This window comes from Caloenas nicobarica, chromosome 23, assembly GCF_036013445.1.
Source record: "Caloenas nicobarica isolate bCalNic1 chromosome 23, bCalNic1.hap1, whole genome shotgun sequence".
NCBI lineage: Eukaryota > Metazoa > Chordata > Aves > Columbiformes > Columbidae > Caloenas > Caloenas nicobarica.
The window spans coordinates 5,587,191-5,612,000 of record NC_088267.1 but is presented as its reverse complement, the minus strand read 5'-3'; the positions used below and the strand labels follow the sequence as shown (position 1 = coordinate 5,612,000).

The window sequence follows — 24,810 nt, the reverse complement described above, 5'->3', positions numbered from 1 at the left end:
ATCAGGGCCAGGCCTTGGAACAGAGCTGGTCCTTGGAACAAAGCTGTGCTCCTGCTAAAGACACGCACGCTTAACGAGTGATTAATGCCCTGGCCTCAGGGACTGGATTGTGGGTATCTGAGCACGGCCAGAGTTGCAGTATTTGCAGAACTGCGGTCTGCAGGAATGGAGATTTTCAAGCATGGCTGTTTGCAGCAAAAAGCCTTCATCTGGAGTGGTGCTGAGCTCCACAAGACAAACTTAAAATGAGCTTTACATTGGCAGGCACACCGGGCAACTAAAAACCTCCTAGTTTGTGTTGCAGCCACTGACCTGCAGGAAAGCAGCAGCTCTCCTCTAGAAGTATATGTGACTTTACTAATACCCTTCTTGCTCACTTGTCTGGAAGAGAAAACAAGAGCAGAGCTTAAATGTAACACCAAGGATCTATTTCTAAAGAAACTAGAACCATGCTATTTATTTGGGGGGTTTAAATTTTGCCAGGCAAAGTGTTTTGAGTTCCTCGAAGAGCAGAACATTTTTATTTATGGAATTCCCTTAATCCATTGTAACAATCTTCTGAGCTAAACTAGCTTCCCGGTATCCACATCTCTGGGATAACACAGCTCACTCCCAAGATGTTTATTTCCCAATAACCATTCCTCCAGGCCAAGCTTACCAGCCAGTATCTTTATCCCCAGGATAACGCTAAGTCCCCATCTGACAACCTCATTTCTCTTGGGGAATTACAAAGGCATGAATTCAGAAACACATTTTTTTGTTGTTTTCACAACTTGCTCAAAGCAGCTTTATCTTCCCAAGTTGCTGAATGAACCAGTTATCAAGAGGATGTCGCAAGAACGAACACAAAGTTCCATCACAGAGGAAAGGGAGAAAGGATCCTGATCCCAGACCCAGCCCAGCAAAAACCATGGAGCGGGTACTCACGACTGCCGGGCCTTCAATATTTTATTTTTCTTCTGTTATTTCCTTCCAGAAACAATGTATACTGAAGAGCAAACTTGGCTGGAGATTATTTTTTTGCTAGAAAAATAAGACATTTAGTAGAATTCCTGCTAACCCGTATCAGATAGTGAACAAACAACTGAAGGGAGCTGGTGCAGATGGGAATTGCTGTCCATACACTGGCTAGATTACTCTGGAAATCAAGATCTATTGTGAAATAGTCTCAAAATCAACCAGTATTGTCACCTACTTATTCCAAGCATGATGTAACAGGTCTGTGACAGATGGCTTTAAAGAGGATCAACCCAAACATGCTTTTTCTTTTACAAGACTTTTATTCTGTTTCACAGATTTTGACTATTACAGCAGTGAAATTACAAGTGACTCATAACATTTAGTTCCAAATAAAAGTAGAAAAACACAAAAGCGATAAAGGAAAGTTAAATGGGATGTGACTTGTGTTTTAAGAGCACAGAAAAAGTATATAAAAATACATTAGGATCCAGAATTTTGCAGACGGGTTGGATTTAGTTACAATTTTGGCCCCGCGGAATGGTTGAGGGTGGCAGGGACCTCTGGAGATCTTCTGGTCCAACCCCACAGCTCAAGCAGAGCCAGGACTGGGCCCAGGTGGCTTTTGAATGTCTCCAAGGATCGAGACTCCACAGCCTCCCGGGCAACCTGTGCCAGTGCTCGCTCACCCTCGTCCTGTTAATTAGAAAGATGATAAATCCAAGAGTATAAAAAAGGCAAAAATGAAACAGAGAAACAAAAGGAGGATGTGTGTGTGTGTGTAAAGTCTATTTTATGGCAAACTTCCAGTCCTTTGGCCACTATAAAGCAAAGTCAGTGGATTTCATATAAATTCTCTGTATAAAGGAATGTCTATGAACTGTGTACAATATGGCCCAGAATAATCATCTCATTATCAGGCTAATAAAGCTCCTCACAGAGGAAAAGAAGGTGCTTATGTCACGGTTTCATCTCCCCAATATAATACTGTCCGGAATTGGACTAGTGCCCCAAAAATACCATTTTAGGAACAACGCGAATTCCTTTAATGGAAAGGAAATGCAGGAAACCCGCCGACGCTGCAGCAGCAGGTGCTGGGCAGCGGCCTCACTGCTGCACACTCGCTTTAAAGTTCGTGTGGTTGATTGGCAGGGGATGAGCCTCTGTGTTGAACACCCAGTCGTCCAGGGACAGCACATCATCTTCACAGAACAGAAGATAGAGATACCTGGAGCCAGAAGGGGAGGGTGGGTGAGAGGATGGACGCAAAGGGAGATTAAAGAAACTCAAGTGGGGCTTCAAGCATGAATAAGCAAGCGCGGGTTGGGGATGTGGCTCAGCCGCCCCACAAATGTTAGCTCGTGCTACCAATGAAGGGAGATCTGCACCGTGGGGCAGCGAATTCAGGCCACAGTCATGTGTCCTGTGTGTGCAGGGCATGAACATGGCAGAGGAGAGAGCTGTCTCTGCAACCATCGGAGCTAAACCCAGGGGAGCTCAGCAGGCAGAACCTCCCACTTGGAGCAGCTCTAGATCACAGAGTCACAGAATGTCAGGGGTTGGAAGGGCCCTCGAAAGCTCATCCAGTGCAATCCCCCCGCCGGAGCAGGAATACCCAGATGAGGTTACACAGGAAGGTGTCCAGGCGGGTTGGAATGTCTGCAGAGAAGGAGACTCCACAACCTCCCTGGGCAGCCTGGGCCAGGCTCTGCCACCCTCACCGGGAACAAGTTTCTTCTCATCTTTAAGTGGAACCTCCTGTGTTCCAGTTTGTCCCCATTGCCCCTTGTCCTGTCATTGGTTGTCACTGAGAAGAGCCTGGCTCCATCCTCGTGACCCTCATCCTTTATATTATTTATAACCATGAATGAGTCACCCCTCAGTCTCCTCTTCTCCAGCTCCAGAGCCCCAGCTCCCTCAGCCTTTCCTCACACGGGAGATGCTCCACTCCCTTCAGCATCTTTGTGGCTGCGCTGGACTCTCTCCAGCAGTTCCCTGTCCTTCTGGAACTGAGGGGCCCAGAACTGGACACAATATTCTAGATGCGGCCTCACCAGGGCAGAGTAAAAGGGGAGGAGAACCTCTCTGGACCTTGATCACAGGAAGAATCTTTTAAGACTTTAAAAATCCAGCACATGAGCAGAAACCTCGAGAATGCCAAAGACAGCAGTGGTTCTACAGCAGACCACCAAAGTTCTGCAGCACCCGTAGCCTTGTCCAGGTTCCCCCCCATAGGATAAGAATTCCCCCTTATTATTAGAGACTTATTAAGCAGACAGGAGTGTTGATGCTGCAAGAATTACGCTACTCTGAAAGGCCCCTGTGATACCAGACTTACTTCAGAGTCTCTGCGAGGAAAAAACTCTGTTGCATGTTGTCATGGGTTGGGGTTGTGGTGTAAACATCTCGGATGCCAGAAAAACCAGCTTCTACTCTACAGTGTTTTTCCAGCGCCTGAGAAAAGAATAGACATCTCAGTAATACGCAATAACATGGAAATAACTCATTAATCATCATCAGTTGCATTACAAGTCAGCTTTACAAATAAAATTCCAGGTTTATAGTAGCCTCTGTCTCTCGCTGAAGAGTGTGGTGATTACTCCAGAAATAAAGCTAGTTCTAATGAAATAGCACGAGAAGCACAAACCGCCTAAGTTAGTTGATTAATTGGCCTTGACGTTGCACACACAGCAAAACCAGATCTCAAGCGGCATCTCTAGCTGCTTGCAGAGCCTCTTTTCCAGGGCAGGAGGCAAATGACAGGTGTGACACTGAGAGGGCAGCAGCCAACGGGCGACCGCAGGAGCTCAAAAGAGCTGAGGGACTTTGTGGCTGGGAGGTGTTTGTGGGAAGAAGCCAAAGGGCAAAGGCAGGTTTGCTGATTTGCCCTGGCCAAATACAAATTGGTGGTTCTGGGCAGTCCAGATATTTCAAACAGAAGGCTGACTCCTTTTTGCAGAGGGCTGTTCCGTGAGCAGCAGGTTTCACTGTCCGCAACACTCCTCTCCACAAACCTCTCCTCTTTTGATTGACCGATTGATTTTAGTGTAGCCCAAAAGGGACAAGAAAACATTCACAATGATCAACAGACAGGCCACACTAAACTGAGCTATTTTGTGTATTCCTGTCTCATTGCTAATGTGTCTTAGCGTCTAGCACAATTTAGATAATTTCTGCTCTTTTTACTGACTGAAGGAAAGATTATTCTAAGAATCCGATAGCCTGTAAGAGTTATAACTGCGAGTTTTCCAGCCATACCTTCACAACCTCCCAGCCCCACTGCCTGTACTTGGGATCGTGTGTCAGCCGCCACATGTACATGTAGCTTTCTACCACTTCTGGGCGTAGGATGTAGTAGCGCTCGCTGAGTCTGGTTGCCATGGCTTCAGTTCCAGCATCAAACCGAAAGGCTTCGGGGCCAAGTTTGGTATCTAGACAAAATGAGTTTGAGAAGAAAGTAAGTAAAGAGACGAGCCAGGTATTTTTCTGCTGCTCAGGCTGCAAATATTTAACTAAGGCTTGCGTGAGGTCAGATGAGCAGATCGGGATCAGATCAACCTCACAGCTGGTGTCAAGATTGGGGCAGCTCCACGGAGCTGTGCCCACGGTGTGGTACCTCTGGGTACTATCTAGGTGGGGATAAAGTGTTTCTGAGGGTGGATACAACTGACAAAACACAGACTTGGAGCAGATTTGAGCGCAGAGAGGGCAGGAACAAATCTCCCCCATGTCCTAGCACTTGTGCTGGTGTTTGCTCCTAGGAATTGCACTGCGAGCAGTTTGTCACTGAAGACAAACTCAGAACCCAGATGAGAAAGAACAGAGAGGCAGATCCTGTCCTAAAGTGTCAGGGAAATTCACAGGACGATCCAGCTGACTCTGCCATCGCAGAGATCCCGATACACTGCTCCCAGGCAGGGGGCTTGTTCCACAACTATCAGTCCACCCGACTGAGCCATTTCGCCGGCACTGTGGCAGGGAGGCTGCAAGAAGCGGTACCTGGGACCTGCAATTGTGTTTTCTGCCTTTCCTTCTGCTCCACTAGCAGCCTCTTTGGAAAGGAGACCTCAGGATGATGGGGAAGGGTTCTCATGCACAGGGATGCAGATGCTGCTGAAGCACAAAATACCTGCCACAAACCTCTGCCATGCAAAAGCCGAGTCTCCCACGGCTGTGGGCTACCCCATACTAACATTTTCTAGGCAGCCCACAGGTTTCACAGAATGTCAGGGATTGGAAGGGTCCTCGAAAGCTCATCCAGTCCAATCCCCCTGCCGGAGCAGGAACACCCAGATGAGGTTACACAGGAAGGTGTCCAGGCGGGTTGGAATGTCTGCAGAGAAGGAGACTCCACAACCTCCCTGGGCAGCCTGGGCCAGGCTCTGGCACCTTCACTGGGAACAAGTTTCTTCTCATATTCAAGTGGAACCTCCTGTGGTCCAGTTTGCACCCATTGCCCCTTGTCCTATCATGGTTGTCACCCAGAAGAGCCTGGCTCCATCCTCCTGACACTCCCCCTTTCCATATTGATCCCCATGAATGAGTCACCCCTCAGTCTCCTCTTCTCCAGCTCCAGAGCCCCAGCTCCTCAGCCTTTCCTCACACGGGAGATGCTCCACTGCCTTCAGCACCTTCGTGGCTGCGCTGGACTCTCTCCAGCAGTTCCCTGTCCTTCTGGAACTGAGGGGCCCAGAACTGGACACAATATTCCAGATGCAGCCTCACCAGGGCAGAGCAGAGGGGCAGGAGAACCTCTGTGACCTACTGACCACCCCCTTCTAATCCCCCCCAGGTCTACCTGAGCGTTCGTAAGACTCGTGACAAGTGTTCGTTATTTCTGCAGCCAGATCCATGTAACGTTGCTTCCTCTCTTCCCTGGCGTGCTCAGCTCCCAGAGCGATCATGCCCCCGGAGAAACAAGCCAAGTGGCCCATTTTGTGGTCCAAGAAGCCAGCCCTCCATTCCGCAATGTAGGTCAATCCTCCAGCTGACTTTTTGACCAAATGCTTTTCTATCGCCTGAAGGGATGAAAACCAGGGTTTCGAGATACTTAGTGGGCAGTAAGTACAACTTACTTGCTAAGTATCTTAGTGCACACGAGTGAATGCCAAGGAATCCCAAAGACATTTTTGCCTGAAACATTCCGATGAACATGTTTCCCATAAAAAATACAGAGCAGTAACCTGCTCCTTACCTCTAGTGCATCGTCGTACATCTTTTTAGCTTCAGAGTCTTTCTTGTCTGACATCAGCCACGATTTGATGAGATATTCATAAAAGCTGTCCCCAAGCCCCCCAATGGAGACATGGTCTGTAGTGGGAAAGCCAGAAAAGAACTTCAGGTTCATGACATAGTTGCTTTACAAAGAGCAAACAACAATGTCCTATTTAATGCCCTTGTTCTCTCCTCTCCCTCTCTAGTTTCCTGGGGAGAGCTTGCAGCATTTCTTTTTCAAAATGGAAGAAAGGCGGAAAGTGCAATCAGAAGAAAAACGTTCTGTCATTTTCCAAAGCATTAGTATCCCTTACCAAAACTATTCCGAGCTCTTATTTTGCAGGAGTTATTTACACTGCAACTTGAAGATGCTTCCTGTTTATGAAGCAATCATCACAAATCCTGGCCTCACAAACCAGAAGCAGGTATTGATAGATCTTTACCTAGACGAAGCCTGTGGGTGCTGCCTCCCTGTCTCGGGGAAGGGAGAACACGGTGGATTGCACAGAATTGCCAGCAAGGGGCTGCTGGAGCGACCTCTCGGTCCTGCCATTTGTATTCCTGGCTCATGGTGGGACTTTGTGCCCTGGGGAAGGCTGGGGTTGTTGGCGTCTTAAAATGATAAAGTCAGGTACAAGGATGTGCACTGAATATTTTCTTCTGCAGAAATCGGATTTTCAAGGCTATCTGTTCAGAGTACACAATGCTACGACCTTACTGGAAAGGAGGATGCTGAAGAATTGCACTGTGAAATGGGCATGACAGCTGCAGGTTTCTGCCTGGAGGGAACTGCTGGATGGATTTATATCTTTTAACTATACCACGGGGGGAAAAGCAGCATTCGCTCTTTAAAGAAACCAAGTACTCCGTGTTTTAGAAGAGCAAGACAAATTACCTACCATGACTGAACCATCTCTGTTAATTAACAGTGGCCACCTCGGTGTCTGCACGCGTCCTCATTTTAAATGTAAGCAGATATGTCAGGGGGTTTGGAGTTAGCTGTTCAAATTTTTGTTTTCCCTTTCACTGTACATACATAAAATCCTGAGGCTTATTCTAAATGCTAAATCCTACCAACAGAAGAGATCAACGGCCATCCATTTTCCTGACCCGAAGAGTAAATATCCGTGATACAGTGTGTCCAATGATCCATGAATAATCCATAGCAAAACAATGAGATTATACGCATGAATTCAGAAAAAAAAAAAAAAAAGAGGACAGACTATTTGCAAACAGTGTCTGTACAGCCTGTCTTTAAAGAGAAGCTCTGTGATCCTAAGTGTGTCATTCATAAAATCACCAAAGCAGGAGCTCTGGTACATAATTGCTTTCCATATGGCATCAGCTTTGCCAGCACTTGCCTCCTAGGCACTTTGCATAAACAAATCTCTTATTTCAGCAGGGGACCGCGCTTTAATTTTCTAAAGGTAAAAAAACCGCACTCAGAGGAGGTACGGCACTGCCTTTCCCTTTAGAAGATCTGCTCATTCAGCCGGGTCAAAGATACACCTTTTAAGAAAATCACAGCAATTCCAAGAAAAACAGCTTCCCACAAAGAGCTTTTAATGACAAGAGAGAAAATGAGAGCCTGGCAGGCAGAGGGAACATCTCCTGCCGTCGGTCCTTGGCTCCTTCTCACCAGCAGCACTGGGGAGGTGGAAGAGGCTGATCAGCCGTTTCCCGCACTGGAATATGGATTTAAACCACAATTATGAGCAACTGCCACAAACGGCCTGTGCCGTGAGTTGCCCTCATGGCATGAAAGTCAAGGAGAGAGGTGATCTCTAGTCCTTCTGCACAAATCAGCCTATCCCAGAACAAGTAATCAGAGGCTACTTTAACAAGCTCCAAGAACCAGCAACAGAGCCCTCCATATGTCAGCAAGGGGCGGGAGCAGGTCAGTACAATGAAGTAAAATTTGCAGACATAAATAGAATTAAATTAGTGGCAGAAGAGATGACTACTGAGTATCAAGCTGAGTATTTTAACCATCTGAATTAAGAGCACAGCTCTTCAGTTTCCTAAAGATCGGTTACGGCAACAGACACTCACTTCTCCTCTCAGCACCAATGAAGAGGCAGAATTACTGCTTGTGTCTGGTAAAATGTGCAGCGTGGCCGCCAGCTGGGAATAATGTAAAGAAAATGGCATCTCAGGGGTGCGGTAGGGGATGGGAGATTAATTTTTCAAGTGGAACATATTGCAACAGCTCTGCAGAGACAAATGTGGAGGGGAAGCTGAACTGCTTACAAAGAGATTGGATAACTTTGAAGATCAATTAATGGGACAAACATGGAAGCCTATTTTCTTTCCTCATGGCACCAAAGGACAAGTCTGGTTTAACAGGACAGCTGTGACCACCCAGGACACCTGCCAAGCCAAGTTAGTTACCGTGAGAGGTGCTGATGTAGCTGTTAAAGGTTGGGGATTGCTCCCAGCTAGAGCTCTCACTGTCACAGATAAGGGCAGCCAAGCACCTGCCTGTCAGTTACAATCAGAGCTATTAACGCGGTAATTAGAAAGGTCTGGAGCAATCTAGCAGGGCAAACAGTGCAACGAGACCTGGGGACACCAGGTAATGCAATGACTCAAAAGAAAACTGCTTGAATAATGTAAGTGCAATCCACTGACAGGTTAAAAACAGCTTCTGCAAAACGAGACTTTTCTTTCCTTTGACAGAGAAACACGAAATGCAGGAGCCCCCCCTTGCCATAACAAGCAAATCCTTAACAGAGCGGAAAGGTGAGGTCAGAGATCCGGGGCACAGCTGCAGAAGGAGCCTCTCATGTTCCTACCAAGGGCAAGTGCCCCCTTTGGGGGCACAAAACCAGGGGTACAGTCTCTTCTCTTGGTAAGGAAGGGGCTGTGTGTGTAAAGCAGGAGAGTAAATAATCTGTCTCTGGGTACACTGCTTCTAATATTGCTCTTTTCAAGCCCTTTCCTGGTTATTGCTCCTCTTTCATGGCAGAGCAGTATCTATTTAGTGCCCATGTCATCAGTGCTGGGTTCCCAACAAGAGAAAGGAACTTGTAATTGTCTCACCCTTCCTGCACAAAACTGCAATACACATGGTGATGGGTACACAAAAGCACACAAGAGAAGGGATCCCTGGATCCTCGGTGGATCTGAGGCTGCTCCAGGCGGTTCCTTACTTGCTGCAGCACGCTCAGCAGTAAATCTCACCATGCTCCTGCTTGCAGCCTTCACGTGCAACTCCCGAGCAGGTCTGCGGGCTATGTGGTGACTGCAGGATGAGGTCTCAAAGAGATGTGCTGATTTCTAATATCTGTGTGATGAACCATGTACCATCATCCTCCCCTGTGCAAGAGAGGCCCCTAATTCTCTCTGAAGGTGAAACACTCAGCTGGAAACAAGACTGATGGAATAAGTGTACAATTACTATATTGCATCTTACAAATGGGGTTGCATTATCTAATCACATGTATAACAGGCTGCCTGACAAGACATTTTCCTTGGCTTGCTGCTCTGACAGTTGCTATTGCTTCCTAAAGAATAATGGAAAGGTTGGAACGCTCCAGGCAGGACTGTGAACAAAGAGCGATACCTACGCTGCACCCAGTTCCCTGTCACCGGGCTCAGAAAGTTGGGATAAAGGCCCTGCGGCTTCTCAACTCTGTTCAGGACTTTGCGGATGTTCATCACCTAGGAGAGATGAGAGACAAGAACGACGTTACTTCGCTGCTGAAAAAGCCGATGGTTTTGCACTGTTGCTGAGAATGTGTAATTGGTCAGTGCTGATCCCTGGCTGAACGAGCACAGCAGCCTGGAATGCTGAGAATCAACTGGACTCCTCAGCACAATCCTTACCCAGCTCTGTGAGGTTTTAGAAATGATTCTGAAAACCCTGCAAGGCCCCAGTTCAGCAGGCAGTGGCAGCCGCTCACTTACAGCGGCCCAGAAGCAATCCTGAGGATTTGGGATCTGGGTGGGAATGTATGAGAAGCGGAGGGTGATTTTTTCCATGATCCAAAGGGAAAGGAGTGGCAGGGATGAGTGACTCACACAGCACTTAAATTCACCACTTAACATGATGAATTGGAGCCTTTAATTTCAACAACAGGCAGCTCCTTTAATAAGCCACAACAGCCATTCCTATTCTCCAAAACCTCCCTTGGTTTCACCCCCATTAAGTCCATAGGCCTTTCCCATAGGGACAAAGTTAAATGCTATGCAGAATAAATATTCTATTGTAAGCTACAGAGCAGCTAATATACTCTAAACCTTTTATAAAATTAGACAATTTGTACGCCAAAAGCTGGCTCCAGACTTAAGTCGGTGCTTCCAAGTAAGTCGTCAGGCTGCATAATATTTACTGAAGTTTAGTAGCGTGGCGTATTAATGACATGTTTGAATAAAAGACACAGATGGACTTTATTCCTGCTAAAATCATACAAGTCCCAAGCTGCAAGTTAATGAGTTGATCTGTTCCTCTGAAGTAATTTCCCGCAGGATGGGCTGTTTGAGCCCACATCATCCTGCATTTTCTCTCTCAGAGGGCGTTGGGATGAACGTGATACGTGTTCTGTGCATACACCAGGCAGTGGGAGGTTCTGCCCTTAGCCCTCTATGATCTTAGGAGGCAAAAACATCTTAGGCTGGGGACAGAGACTTGACCCTGGCTCAAAATGCCACAGTTCGAACTCGGAACATTGATGCAGGTCTAGTTTTTTACGGTGCGTCTTCTTGCCCTGGTGTTTTCAGTGCTTGCCTCTGCCCCCACCTCCTCCATTTCCTTCCCAGGCATTTTCTTTCCATATCTGTTGCCTTTACTGGTCTTTTCTCAGCTCCCACTTTCCTCTGAGCAATTAGTTATTATCACTGTCCTCAGGAATCTTCAGCTTGTCTCCTTTATTTCAAATCATCAGTCTCTATCTCCCCTACAGTTTCCTGGGTTTCTCTTCCCTCCTGCTCCTCTCTCTGTGACATTCCTCCTGCTCACCCCACCTTATTGCTTCCCAAACACCCCATCCCAGTCTCCATTTTGCTCTCCCAGCTTCTTCCTTCTCTTTCTTCCTGTCTCTTCTCCAAATTCTCTTCTTGTTTCACAACTGACAGACCTGCACTGGAAATATCCTGGAAAAGTCCCATTTTGAGCTGTTTATTGGCAATGCCAGAACCTCTGTCTGTTTTCACCCCACTGGACAGGCCCCATTTCCTCTGGGCTCATGGGGGCAGTTTGGATTCTAACTGGAACTATTTGTCTCCCTCAAAGCTGGTTCCTCAGGGCCGTGCAGCGAAAGCCAATGACTTTGCTGGTATCCAACAGCGTATTTATTAAGTCGCTCTCACATGCGCTACAAGATCACTTGTGGAAAAAAAAAGCTCAAGGTAATGTATAATATTAATAGATTTTCAGTTACGAGTTACACAAAAGAAATCCAATATGTCAACTGTCAGGCCTTTCCTACACGAGAAACCTCAGCAGAAATGTTGCTGGCTGGAGTGTAACATTTAATGCCTGTTTAGAGTAAAAAGGTCTGCAAGTACAAGGCACTGCTATTAGGATATCAGAATTAACAATTATCTTTGCAGTCTGCATCCAACAGATGGTTTAATTTTGGCTGTGTCCTTGTCTGAGGAAGTTTTTGCTACAATTCCACAAGGCATTGGGGAGTACTTGCCTTTTCTGCAAACACTGGGTTGCCAGAGAGCTCCGAGAGGTGCAGGAATTCCAAGTGCAAAGTACCAAATTCTGCTAAGATGCTGCTGCCGGCGGATGCCCAACCCCAACTCCAGCTCATGCCGCTGCAAGGAGAGAAAAGGGAACTTTTATTGCCAGGAGAACAAAGCCAAAGCCCCAGGTCGCCCCACCGCGGTGCAGATCCTGTGCTATGTGCATGTGGTGCACACCTGCTCTCAGCATGGACCATGTAAAGCACATTATATAGAGATTTTTAGGGCTCTCACATGGAGCAGTTCTAGTGGGATGGAGCAATGGTTTTACGCAGAATTGTTTAGGACAAGGCAAACACACATCCTGGGAAACTGCAACTTTTGTGGGAGAGTATTCCCTCCCAAACAGATCAGCTTAAAGCAAACTTGGGAAGGACACTGACAACCTGCCCCACACAAAACATTCTGGGATAAAAACGTGTCTCTAGGTAGCCTGGACTGAACTCTTGCATCTCAAATGTTCCCCAAGTCCAACAAGGCTGCTATTTTATGGAGAATCCAGACAGTCCCCAAGCACCTTGTTTCAACACGATCTCACACTCGAATTGGACTCTGAAAACACCGTGCTGGTGCTAAACTCATGTTCTGTGTCAAAAACACAGAGGTGGCAAACACCATGTGAAGAAGCCAGTGGTACAAGGTGCCTCTCCCTCTACTTTTGATGGACTGGGATCCTTTCTCAGTTTCTGTTTGTCTCCTCTCACCCTGACAAATCCACACCAAGAGAGAAATCAGCACTGGAGCAAAGCGAGGAGTTCATTCTGGGGATGAGGAGGGCATCGCTTCTCCCTTAAACCTCAAAGGCAACTCACCAAAGGACACAGGAAGGCAACAAGCACTGACAGCCTCACCCCTGGATTTGCTTTCACATTCGACCAACTCCTTGTATCCCACTGCTAGGTTACAGCTCCGTGCCCCTCCAAAATCAGGTGTGAAAATGTCCTATATCCTTAGGCCTTGGTCCCAAAACAGCCTCTGCAGGCGCTGGCCCAGGGGGGAACTTGGCTGAACCATCTCAGAAGTGACGTGGCTTTGATTTTACGTCTCTTTGCAAGCGGTTTGGGGTTGATACAGATGAGGTAACAGGTTTCCAGTGATGGGGGTGGCACTAGATGGCGCCTGCAAGCCTGGCTGGTACAAGAAAATGGGTTTTGTTGTTTACAGGAGGCTAAAAACTAATGATCTTTCTGAGGGGGGGAAAAGTTTCCCCTCCATGTGATACACAGAAAACCATTTCAGGTCCAGAGCTGTTTGTTTCGCCTCCAGACGAAAAAAACCTATTAGATAAGCAAAATGTTCACGCTGTTTCAAATTGCTCAGTCACTGCCAAACTTCAGCCTTCCCTGCAAACTGTCAGGAGGCTGCAGCACCGGCTTTTCATTTGAAAATGCTGTTTGCAGCTAAAACAGGTACCCCAGCAACATCAAGTGTTTATGGCTGCAATCCCCCAGTGCAGGCAGGCAGGTCCTGCAGTCTGAGCAGGTTAATGTCGGCGTTAACATCGCATCGGATGTATCTGCAGAACCTGGCAGCAGCCGGCTCGGGGATGAGCGCGTTAAACAATCCCACGGTGTTCTCGTACCTATAAAGAGTCAATTACTTTTTCTTTATTTACTGCACTGAAGGGACCCTGTAACAAATACGATCTCACAAACAGAAACTGCCTCCTGAGCTCGTTCAAATGAGGAGCGCTCCGAAGCGACCAAATGGGGCCGTGTTTGTTGTGACGGGGGCTTTGTGGGGTCACAGCGGCCAACACGACCCTTCCCGGGAACATCCACCCCAAACATGAAGCCAGGCACGGCCTGTGAGGGAACCCTGGTCACAAACCACAGCAACACTCCAGGAGAGGTGGTCTGGAGGAAACGAGTATATCTGCAATGTGTCCCCGGGTTAAAGAGCAGCCTGCACTGACCCCCTGCAGGAAAACATTTTTTCAGTGTTCTGGACTGGGCAAACTAGGTCTTCATAGCTTCTCTGTTTTATAACATCTCAGAGGAAACTACCGTTTAAAGGACCTCCGTCTTCAAGACAAAAGAAAATGCCCTCAGCTCTCTTTATCCCCCCAGATAAGTGTGACTTTCATTAAACATCGCTGAGTGCATGCATGGGCTTAAAATGGCTTTATCGTCTCCTTCTCTCACACAGATCCAAAGCAGCAAAACAATATGAAGTCAAGAGACAGGCGGGGATGATACGGATGAACGTGGAGGTGCAGAGGGCTTAGGGCAGACGTGAAGGAGAGCAGGGCCAGGGACCTGGACCAGGAGGTGCTGGGAGAGAAATCACAATGCAACACGCAGGCAGAGAGCAGAGAGCAGCAGCCTGAGAAGACGATGTGCTCCAGGAGCTGGCAGACACGGCAGCTGGACCAGCAGGACGGAAAACAAGCCTGGGCAAGATGTGATACTGTGCCTGTGTGGAAACAGAAGGGGACAGGGACATGCAGCAGCGGGAGGGGATGCAGGAAAAGGTGGTGTGAGGCGATAGGAAGAGAGAAAGCTGGTTGGCTGTGGGAAGAGCTGGAGGGTGGGTGCCTTTGTATCGGTGGCCTCAAAAATGGATACGCAGAACTGACTCAAATTTCTGAATGGCACTCTTAACCCACCCTCCCAAGCTACCACCAGCAAAAGCCTACACACGCTGCAAGACTTTCCTTTCCAGACATGAGGTCTCTCTGGAATTAGCACACGCTCGCAAAAGTAGAACTGGAGAGAATTCCTTCTTGCAAAACTCTTCTGGGCTTTGCTTTGGCCCCGACATTTGGGTCAGCGTGCTCTCACAGCATCACCTCACTCTGCCTCTACTTCCACACCAAATAACTCCCTTCCCCTTTGGGTTTACAGCCTTTGGCCGTTCATCAAGTTGCTGCGGTAGTCAGACTTCAGGTTTAGCTCACTTCATCCTTGCTCCTAAATCAATTGATACTCCGAGCCCTCACAGCAGCTTCATGGCCCTGAAGCCAGAGCTCGAGCCAGTAATACAGGTTCTGAATTGTGGGCTTCGTGTTATTTTGATTTTCTTTGCTCTTAGTCAAGGTCATCAGCAAAACATTTTGGGAATGTCTGGGCAGACACAGTCTGTTTCAATTGTCTCACAAAGGGCAGGGGAGGGTTTGGCATTTCTGTGAAAGGTTAGTCTGCGCCGAGTCTTCCTCAGCCGCAGAGGAAACAGAAGGTCTCTTCTGTAAAAAGAGACAATTAAAGTCGTGGTGGTGGCTCAAATCTTCACTGGGATCACACGCAGGTAAGACAACTGAAGGGTGACAGTGATATTTGAGCAATGGATCAGCGTGAGCCAAACATGCGAAAGTCTTGCACTTCACAGAGACGCAAACCAAACAGGAGATCTGGGTTGAGAGGTGAATAATGATTTTCACGGCTGCTGCTCTGAGTTTTGCAAGAGGTGAGGATGAAAGGCTTTTGTTAACCCACATTTCCTGCTATCTCTGTTTCAGCCGCCACACAGCTTTTACCCTGGGGGATTTGTTTGTAGGCATCAAAATGAGCCAAGGAGCCATTACTGGCAGGGAACACGGTCTAGTAGCGAGAATCAGAGACTGGGAGCCCAGCCTCCAGCTTTGCTTCCGTTCACTGAGAGACCTGCAGCCAGTTCTTTAACCTGGCTGCCTCAGAGCTCCCTTCCAGCCTGAGAACAGCACCTACCTGACCCAAAATGTCGCGGCTCTAACTGAAGGATACACACGTGGCTGAGTGCTGCGTGCAGGGAGAAAACCAGAGGATCTGTGTATTCCCCCTTTCTAACAGCAAAACCATCAGCCAGTCCCATCCGGTTCCTTTTCTCATTTTTTCCAAACGTGGAACCTGGATAAATTCACACACATCTAGTTGGGCGCGCTGCAAAAATACAGAGAGCACCGCATGATACGTGCAGACTACAAATAACCTTTCAAAGAAAATGAGAGTATTGCAGCAGGGAGCCCTGCCAAAAGGTAGAGGAAGAAACTGTGGATAGGCCAAAAATTAATACAACACAGCTGGGTTTAACTTGAGTCACCTGCGATCTCTGCCAAGGCACCTCTTGGTTTTTGAGTTGGCAAAACAAATGACCTCGAAGAATCTGCACTAGAGGGGGCACCTCTGAGGAACTGCTGCTGTTGCTGCTTGAGTCCTGGTCTTTTACAAACACTCAGTAATAAAATGACATGCTTGTAAGGACGGGTGTCTTGCCTGCTCAGATTTATGACGCCACGTGGGATGCCAGTGGGGGTGTTGAAAGCTGGCAAAAGTTTCTCTCCAAGTTCCAGAGCTTTACTCTTGAACACCTGTTAAAAGAAGAGGAGAGGATAAATATTTAATGGACTGCTTGTGAATACTAGTCACAGTGGTTTCTTTCAAATCCACTTTTCAAATCCAACACACCATTATAGAAAACTACAAGTGCTGCACTGTAAGAATCTGCCATTTCGGGTAAGCTGCTGCCCTTGTTCCACTGTGCAACAGATCTGAACCAAAAGTCATGCTGAACTTTGGGATCTGTCTGAATGCACCAAACCCTCTACCTGGATGAGAGCAGCCAGAGCTCAGAACACCCCAAATACCTCAGCAGGACATTTCTGTCATCTGAACTGATCCAAAGTGCACTCTTTGGGGACAAATCCTTCCCTTTCCCCAGGGTGGCAAGGATGCAGGGAGGTGAAATGTCTGAATTAAAACCAAAAGCAATCTTTCTAGGGTGAAGCATTGTTAGATTCACAACATGGGTCTGTCCAGTTTGTGTCATCTGTTGCGAAAAAAACATGATTTCCAACAATTTTTTACTTGCAGCTCTTTTCCAGGAAGGATTCGTGGTTTCGTGGCTAAACTGCTCCTTTTCCATTTGTAATGCCTGAGTTTTGGGCTTTCAAATCAAACGATAGCTTGCGGTGGCTCGCAGCACAAAGCCACCATACACAATTATTTCGGGACAAACTGATACAAACGTTAATCTTTGCTCCAGAGATTAGTCCTGATCAAGGGAAGCTTGTAAGTGACTTAGGAGATAAAGCACAAGCCTTTTACCTCTAGCCCCTCTATACCAGCCCAAGCTCTCACAGTAGTTCTCAGAAAGCAGGAATTTATTGCTCTAAAAATACAGCACAGAGGAAATCTGAGCTCTCCTGTGGGCTTTGCAGACCTTTGATCCACTCATGAGGAGCCAGGGGTTTGGTTCAGAAGGGAAAGCAAGAGACAGGGACTTGATTTTTGCCTTTCAGGCTGGTGACACTGACTGGGTATGTGACAGGCACTGCCCTGGTTGCTGAGCATTGCTGCTGACTGCACTTCAAGAGGTCACTGCTGGAGTTTTATGGTTTAACCTGGTTTCTTTTTGCTCTGTCAATCTGAAGCCCGTTGAAGTTGTGACTGAGCCAGGCCCTGAGTCGGGGTATTGAGTCTTTGAGAGTTTTCCCTGAAGGGAAATCACAGAGAGAAGTCATTCCTGGAACTCATTTAAAATGCAACTGAAGTGACAGAGCTGCTCCTGTGACTCCACGGTTAACGGTGCCGCTACGCGGCGCTGAGCCATCCCGTCCTATTGCGGCAGACAGCACCCGGCCACAGGCAGGGGACAGCCTGAGAGCCGAGCTTCCAGTTCCTTCGCTCACAAAACTCCCCCTTAAATCAGAGTTTCCGCTCACCTAAGACTCCCAGGGCAGAGGAATAATCTCTTCATCTCTACAGCCAGCTGTAAAATTCCAGTCCAGTCGCATTATCAAACAGATTATGGCATTAAGCCCTGGGCTGTGCTGGGCTGGAGAGAAAGAAGAAAAGTGGAAGCGAGAGCCTCCTGCTTCAGCCAGGACTGAACTACCGCTCCAGAGACCGGCCAGCTCGAGTTTGGAGCACTTGCCACTAACCAGGTGCCCTTCTTAGTCCGAGGCAGAGTCTGGAATGATGTTGGATGAAACATTGCTCATGTTTAGAATACACAGGAACAAGTACAAAGACAAAGATCACTGCAAATGGCATTTCACCGGGGAGCAATGTGTCCGACCAAAAACACGTCTTGCTGAATTGCCCACAGGAGAAAAGATCTTTGCAAATGAGCCGTGCTTGGTATGTGCAAGGTAATTATGCGAGACTTAATTAAAAGAACATTAGTGGCATTTCGATATTCATAAAAACGATAGGTTTAGCCTGTTGTTACGGAGGGATTATCTGATGCTCAGAGAAAAGCTGCTGGAGAACCCTTTCAGTTCATTATTGGTGACTGTGAGACATGCAGAGCTGCTGAAACAAACCTCTTCTCCGGTTAAGTAGTAGGCGGCCAACAGTCCTCCAACATAGCGGATGTTCACCTCAAACAAGGATGCTTCTCCGTTCTGAAAATACATAAGGATACACTTGACTGCAAAGTCTGCACGCACAAATGGCAGTTACGGGGAACAGACTGCAGGCAGATACTTGAGCCTCCCCGTCCTCACCCACAGCGCAACGCAGCTTTTCGGCAAAGATCTCACAGCACTTTATTCGCTCTACAGTGACAGGTGGAGCCTGAAGGGAAGGAAAACACCAAACTGCGCATTTATCACCAGCTGACAATATGTAAATCAGCCAGGGCAGATGTATTGTCCATCCATCCAACCCTGCCTTGAGTTATGCCCTGCAAAAGCTCTGAGTTAGTTTAGGGGAAAAAATTGCCCCTTGAAATGTTTTATTTAAAGAGATAACTGTACAGACACATGGAAAAATGACTTTCTCCATTTTCTTGTGAAGAGGGTGCTGCATTAGATAGATGTAATGCACTTATTGCATTCAGTAGGTATTTTCTGTCATTTGAGGACTCACCCTGGTCTGCAGGCTCGGAGGGGACCGGTCTGTGGGGTGATGTCAAGGGCAGGTTTATGGAGAGACAAACGGCGCGATGTCCTTGTGCCCACCAGCAGACACAGACGGACACGGGTCACCGAATCGCTCCACAACCCACTCACCTGGAACAAGTTTGGCTCTACCTGCTCAGCTGATGATCGGCAAATGTCAAAACGATTGCCTTGTCTTTAAAAAATACGCGCTGCTTGGCCATTGAATCTGCATGATCAATGGTTCACGCAAATGCATGAAGCCAAAACCCAGCAAGATCTTCCTCCAACACAGCGTTTCCAGTGAGGAGGGCAAAGCAAACGGGCACCTGACCCTCTGCACCAGCCCATCCTTTCCAAATATCTGCAGGTTACAAAGCGGAGCAAGTGCTTTCTGGAGATGACGACTGAAATTGTGTGACACAGATCACGGCATCCGTTCCAAACAGAGCTGGTGGGCCCTGGAGTTGCTGCCTCGCTTTTCTGGACTATCAGAGTTCCTTGTACAGAGCCAATTTCTAATTAATTTCCCTCCTCCTCTCCCTCTGCTGTGCTTTCTGACTCCACCGATCAATCCATACCATTCATTCTTGTCTTTGCAGATCAATCTATTCTGCAGGCCAAGATTAAAAGCTTTTATGAAATCCAGATAAATTATCTCCCAGTTGATTTTGTCCCTTGTTTATCGATTCAGTAACGTACTGAGAGCACTCACCAAATTTATCAGATGTGGACTTCCTTTCATGAATATATGAATGCCAGTCGTGCCCTCCCAAATGATGCTTTTCTATAAAGGCAGCTGCACGCACTGTTCCCACGGGGAGAACCATTTTTCACAACAGTCAACTAGGCTGGCATTAAAAAAATAAAAAGTTTGCCCTGCACTCTGGTTTTGACATTCGTTGTATGTCACTGATGCTATCCCATCAGCTCTCCCACGAGAAATACAAGAGCTGGCTTGGAGATCGATAGTCAGAGCTGTGGCAAGAGGCCCCGGCCACAAAGTGAGATAAGGGACCCGCATCCTTCATCTGCCAGCACCGCCAGGCGCGTGTGGGACCAGAGCCCCAGCAAGGCTGATCCCAGCTCTAAGAGGTGGCCAGGAAAGCTTCAGGGGCCACGGAGAGCAAGCGTCTCTGGCCATTTTTGAGATGTAACGCCCTTCCTTCCAAAGCCAGGCTCGCGATGTGCTGCCGCTGTGCAAGTCCCAGCAGTGACAAACCAACAAAGAGCCCAAAGAGATCAGTGTTTTCAATCTGAATCTATAGCATGGAAAAAGAAAACTTGTCTCATCACAGGCAGATATTTAACTGGTGAAACAGAACTTGTTCTTTGATGAACAGAACTTCCTTGGAGTATCTAATAATTGCAGATGCTTTCATAACCCAGACCAAAACACAACAAACATTAAGCACTGAGTCTCATTTTCAGTCAGTTCTGCCAGCCCCTGACTGGAACCCTGTGCCGTGTACAGACAGAAGACGGGCTAAATCATCACAGTAGTTTGGCCTTTAAAAAGAAAACCACTGAGCTGAGTGGTTTCTTCCCCCACAAACTTCATAGTACCCCTCCCAAAATGATTCTTAGAGAGGATTGTGATCAGAACTGGCCAAACACGCAGCGTTTCTGTGACACAGACAGACATTCCCAGTAACTGACTCACCACATTCAAGTCAAAGCTCTTCTCCACCCACTTCTTTGCTTCTTGGAATTCCTCCTCGAGTTCCATGATGTAAAGAGTATCTAAGGCGTCCACCACCGTAGCTCCTCGAAGGCCTCCTGCATTGCAAACAAACAGCGTGATGAAGCCCCGGTCATGCAGAATTTAGCTCTAAATGGATCTGCAGGAGCTGGGGTAGGAAACAGCTTCCAGTGCCAGCACTGGGGATGCGTGGACGGGATCCAGACTGGCCATGGCTGAGGTCTAACAGGAGCAGCGAGCTCTGCTACCCAAGATGGATTGCTTTGGAGAGGCCCAATTTTCAAACACCTCACACTTCTGAAAAAAACACTCACAAGGAGCAGCTCAGGGTCCACACTTTAAGCCATCAGCCATGACTACAAGCCTTGGCCTTGTGTTCCAGCTCTTGTGTGGGCCAAAGTGGTTAGGCAACTCCATCCCCAACCTTTGTCCAGCTGTAAACCTAAATTCAGCCTCTTTCTAACTTAGTTACAAACATAACCCTCTTCTCAGTGAGGGAAGAGAATTGTATTTTTATTGTGCAAGAGCATCCAAGACAGGACTTTGATCGTTCTGTCCTGATTTTGTGTTTGCTGTTCGGGGCACAAAGTACTTTTGCACACGCCATGACCCAGAGTTTCCCACTACCGGCATGTACACAAAACACAATTTCATCTGACAGCAGAGAGACCAGAAAGTCATCTCGATGAATCCTGAACAGAGTGGGTGACTCTGGGGACACCTCCCTTCCTTTGGCTGGCAGAGCCGTCCCCATGAGCATGATCACCATTCTCCAGCTGATGAAGCAAATGCCAACCACGTACTTGGACCAACCGTGTCATCCATGTCAAAAAATTGCATCCCAAGTGTTGTCTTACACAAATGGACTATAGGAGAACTTCCAATGAGAGAAATGACATGGCCAAGAAAACTATAGAGGGTGTATAGACAGACAATCTTGTAGCAGTTGAGATTAAATGAAACTAGAGATGTTAATGACCCTGGGTTTGGAACACCTCAGTGCTGGAGTTTGATTTCTCTCAGGGGTCCCTAAGAACGTTCCTAATGCGGGAAAGCAAAGGGTTTGAAGCACATTGTGCCTCAAAGCTCTTTGTGCTTGAATTCCAAAGGCCGTCACTTTCCTGGGTAACTCGCCAAACACAAATCCTCACGTGGAGGGCTCCAGTCTGGAATCCCCACCAGTCACCACCCTGTGGATGTGCCGTGAAGCCGCCTCCGTACCCCCGAACTCCACTTTCCCACCTGATGGTCAAACCTCTCGCAGGCTCTGGCAGCAAAGACGCTTGGATGAGTTTCAGGTTTTGTTTCTGCAGGAGAAACTGCTGGTGCCGGCTCTGGCCTGATTATCTCCCTTTCCAGTGTAACCACAAAGACTCACACAGGCTGCCCAAGCCCAGGGGTTTTCCCCAGACGTTGCTATTGGGCTCAGGTCGGTTCCTTTTTCTCGCTAGCAGACTTTAAAACACTGCCCCAAATTCCCCCGGCTTTCCCAGCCTTTCATTGCATGCTCAGATCGGCTTGGCACTTCTGCAATACCCCCAGTGCTACTTCAGTTCTAGTTTTGCTTAAGAGAGGAAAACGCAGCTGGATGGACTGTCGAGGAACTGCTGCAGAGCGGGGGGAAGGCAAAGGTGAGACACATGTCGTGAACCTTAAGACTTTGGTCTTTTCTTATTAAGGAAAAAAAAAGCACGACCGTGTCTGATGTACACGGTACCTTTTCCTCCGAGAAGTGCTCAGATCCACCGATTTCCCACAGGGCTCATTGATGCTTTCAGCATTCCTCTCCCGTAAGAAAGGCATCCTGCCTTATTTTGTTGATGTTACAAGATTGCAGTTTTGACACTTTTCAGCCAGTCAGCACATCATTGCTTTAATAAAAACCCAACCAAGACTTTACCGCTCAGCTACAGATTGCTGGCTCTCAGATGCTGTCTGCATCAGAAACAGGGGCTGTGGAAAAAGGATGAAGGCAGCAGAGACAACCTCTAGAAATCCATTTATTCCCGCAGGCTTGTGAAATGCTCATCTAACGGGAGCTATCTCCGAGAGTGCAATAGATGGAGTCAAACAGCCACTAGATCAACTGGTGGGTTCTAAAAAACAACCAAGCTGATGCTTGGATGGCACATTTTCCAAAAGCAGTGACCATGGAAAACAACATCATCGCAGTCAGAGCTGCTTTTATCAGCCTTAATGATTCTTCAATATTAATGATTATGCGATTTTTATACACTTTCCTATTAGCAAGGAGAGACACACCAGCTCAGTGCAACACGGACGCAGGCAAAACATGTTAAAAAGAGAAGGAAGGGCAATGCTGCCTGAGGCACAGCCCATTACTGTGATATTCCGAGAGTAACACTAACAGGCTCCATTTAATTTGATGATATATTCCACAAAGCCTTTCCCAATCTGCAGAGAGACAATGAGAAAAGTTGGATTCGCTCATACTAAACAGAGACAAAGAGACAATAAAGTTACAATTTTCTGGGATGATTAATTGAAGTGAAAAATAGTGCTTGAATTTATAGAGCCTTTGATGTTTTTAGCAAGTCAGGCCTTTAAATACATGAATTGCATCAGGGATTAGGAACACACTCGGATCCTCGCTGAAGCGCAGCTCGGAGTTGCTTTGCTTCTCTCCCCGTGTTTGACAAAGTGGAGGGCAAACCTTGCTTCCCTGCTGCTTCGTCTTCGTGTCATTTTAAACATTTGTTTTAAATATTCCCCTAAACACTGTGCATCTGACGAACCGCAGGCTGTGTGTTTTGTACAAGGGTCTCGTCGATGTTGCCTTTCTTCTGCGCCCGCTTTGAAGCAATTGCAAAACGCACGGCTGACACTTTTGCGGCAGCTAACAAAGCCCATCGTGACACCAGGAGCTACCGTGTCAGCTCCAGCCGTCTCAGGAGAACGATAAAAAAAGAAACTCCTTCCCCTGCACAACCCTGCAGAGCAAAGCAGGCGTCAGGACGTCACTGCTGTGTGTCTGTCACTTGGCAGGACAGAGGGGACATCTCAGAAGGACCCTCACCTCGCTGTGCACGCTGCCGCGTTACTTCTGCGCTCCAGGACCATCTTCTGCTTCATGAGACCACGACACAGCTCCTGACACAACCTCCAATGGCTCTGATTATACTCGGCTGTCAAAAGATGGAGCTATACATATCCTAGAATGTTTATTGCAATGTATATGCACCCATTTAGAAAGGTGGTGGTATCTGCTTGACATGCTGCTTATTTTGAGACATGTGGAAAAATAATCACCTTTCCAGAGCTACACATTCTAATGTGAGGGATTTAATCAAAGGGGAAGCGGCTTCAAAAGGAAAGGGAATCAAAACCTACTCTGTCACTTGTGACTCTTGCTGACACTCCCCTCTCTTAATTACGGGTTTCAGCCTCATTGTACTCTTGCTGAGGGAGGTTTGAAGTACAAACCTAGAAACCCTCAAAAGAAACCCTTCTTCTCGCACCAAAAATGGAAACAATGACTTTTAAGCAAGACTCAGTGTCTAAGTTTCCACATGTCTCCACAAGCCTGAGGCCCCATCTGCTGTGAAAAGCCGCCCTGGATCCTGCTGCAAACCGGCCTGGAGGGGAGACAGACCCGCCTGGGAGAGGGACGGTCACTTTGTGATGGGGAGAGGGACGGTCACTTTGTGATGGGGAGAGGGTCAGTCACTTTGCTGAGGGCCAAAAGGGAAAGTGTGTCTGTTGGCCACAGCTCTGGGCTCCACACCAGCTCCTGCGCTGCCCAGTGAGCGCCCATGGCCATTCCGAATGGGAAAGAGGAACCCTCCAACTGGGAGCAGTGGGAAGAACTGGGACCTCAGGCAGAACACAGGGACACTTGGCCAGGGGCGTTTCTAACTGAAGGACTTCACACAGCTCTTGTGACAGCAAGCGACAAGGTCTCTGCCTGGAGTTTCATCTGCAGAGAGCAGCCGCTCATGGTAGCGACACAAAGGTTTGTCTCTTCTTGAGCTGAAGGAGGGTCTGTGCCACCCCGTCCCAAGCCGTGAGTGGATTTGCTCTTTTGTGCACGAGAAGAATGGAGACATCCATGTAGGCAACAAGGCTGCTCTGTTCCTGCTGCCACCCACCCTTGTGAACACTGCCACAGAAATCACTGACAAACGTTAACGTTAATTAACATAATGCTTGTGAAAGGTGCTGAACGGAGCGCTCCGCGCAGAGGAGATGGCATTGTACGCACACTGCGCCCCACGGCCGCAGCGGGAACGCGCTGGAATGCCGGTCTGGGGGAACAAGAGCATTCAAGGGATACAGAAAGGCCTTCATGGGCATTAATGGCAGCACCATCTCTCAAAGCCACTGATAAGCCCGCAGCAGCTTGTTCTGCGCTGGGGTAGATGATCTGAATAGAAAGGCTCATCCGCTTCTCCCATCCCTGACTCGTCCCCGCCGCCACTAGCTT

The 24,810-nt window shown here is 47.7% G+C and overlaps 1 protein-coding gene across 1 annotated transcript in view; it reads right to left on the bottom strand.

Moving 5' to 3' along the window:
• Positions 1–1,306: 1,306 nt before the first annotated feature.
• The window catches only part of MAN1C1 (mannosidase alpha class 1C member 1), a 60,983-nt gene continuing 37,479 nt past the window's right edge, over positions 1,307–24,810 (bottom strand). Inside the window, exons 4-13 of the mRNA XM_065650478.1 lie at positions 20,328–20,443; positions 18,107–18,187; positions 16,056–16,150; positions 11,814–11,937; positions 9,741–9,834; positions 6,152–6,267; positions 5,756–5,975; positions 4,216–4,388; positions 3,296–3,411; positions 1,307–2,185 (exon numbers count right to left, since the gene is read on the bottom strand). Of these exons, the coding sequence (XP_065506550.1) occupies positions 2,065–2,185; positions 3,296–3,411; positions 4,216–4,388; positions 5,756–5,975; positions 6,152–6,267; positions 9,741–9,834; positions 11,814–11,937; positions 16,056–16,150; positions 18,107–18,187; positions 20,328–20,443 (1,256 nt within the window). The 3' untranslated portion in view covers positions 1,307–2,064. The remainder of the gene's footprint in view (positions 2,186–3,295; positions 3,412–4,215; positions 4,389–5,755; positions 5,976–6,151; positions 6,268–9,740; positions 9,835–11,813; positions 11,938–16,055; positions 16,151–18,106; positions 18,188–20,327; positions 20,444–24,810) is intronic.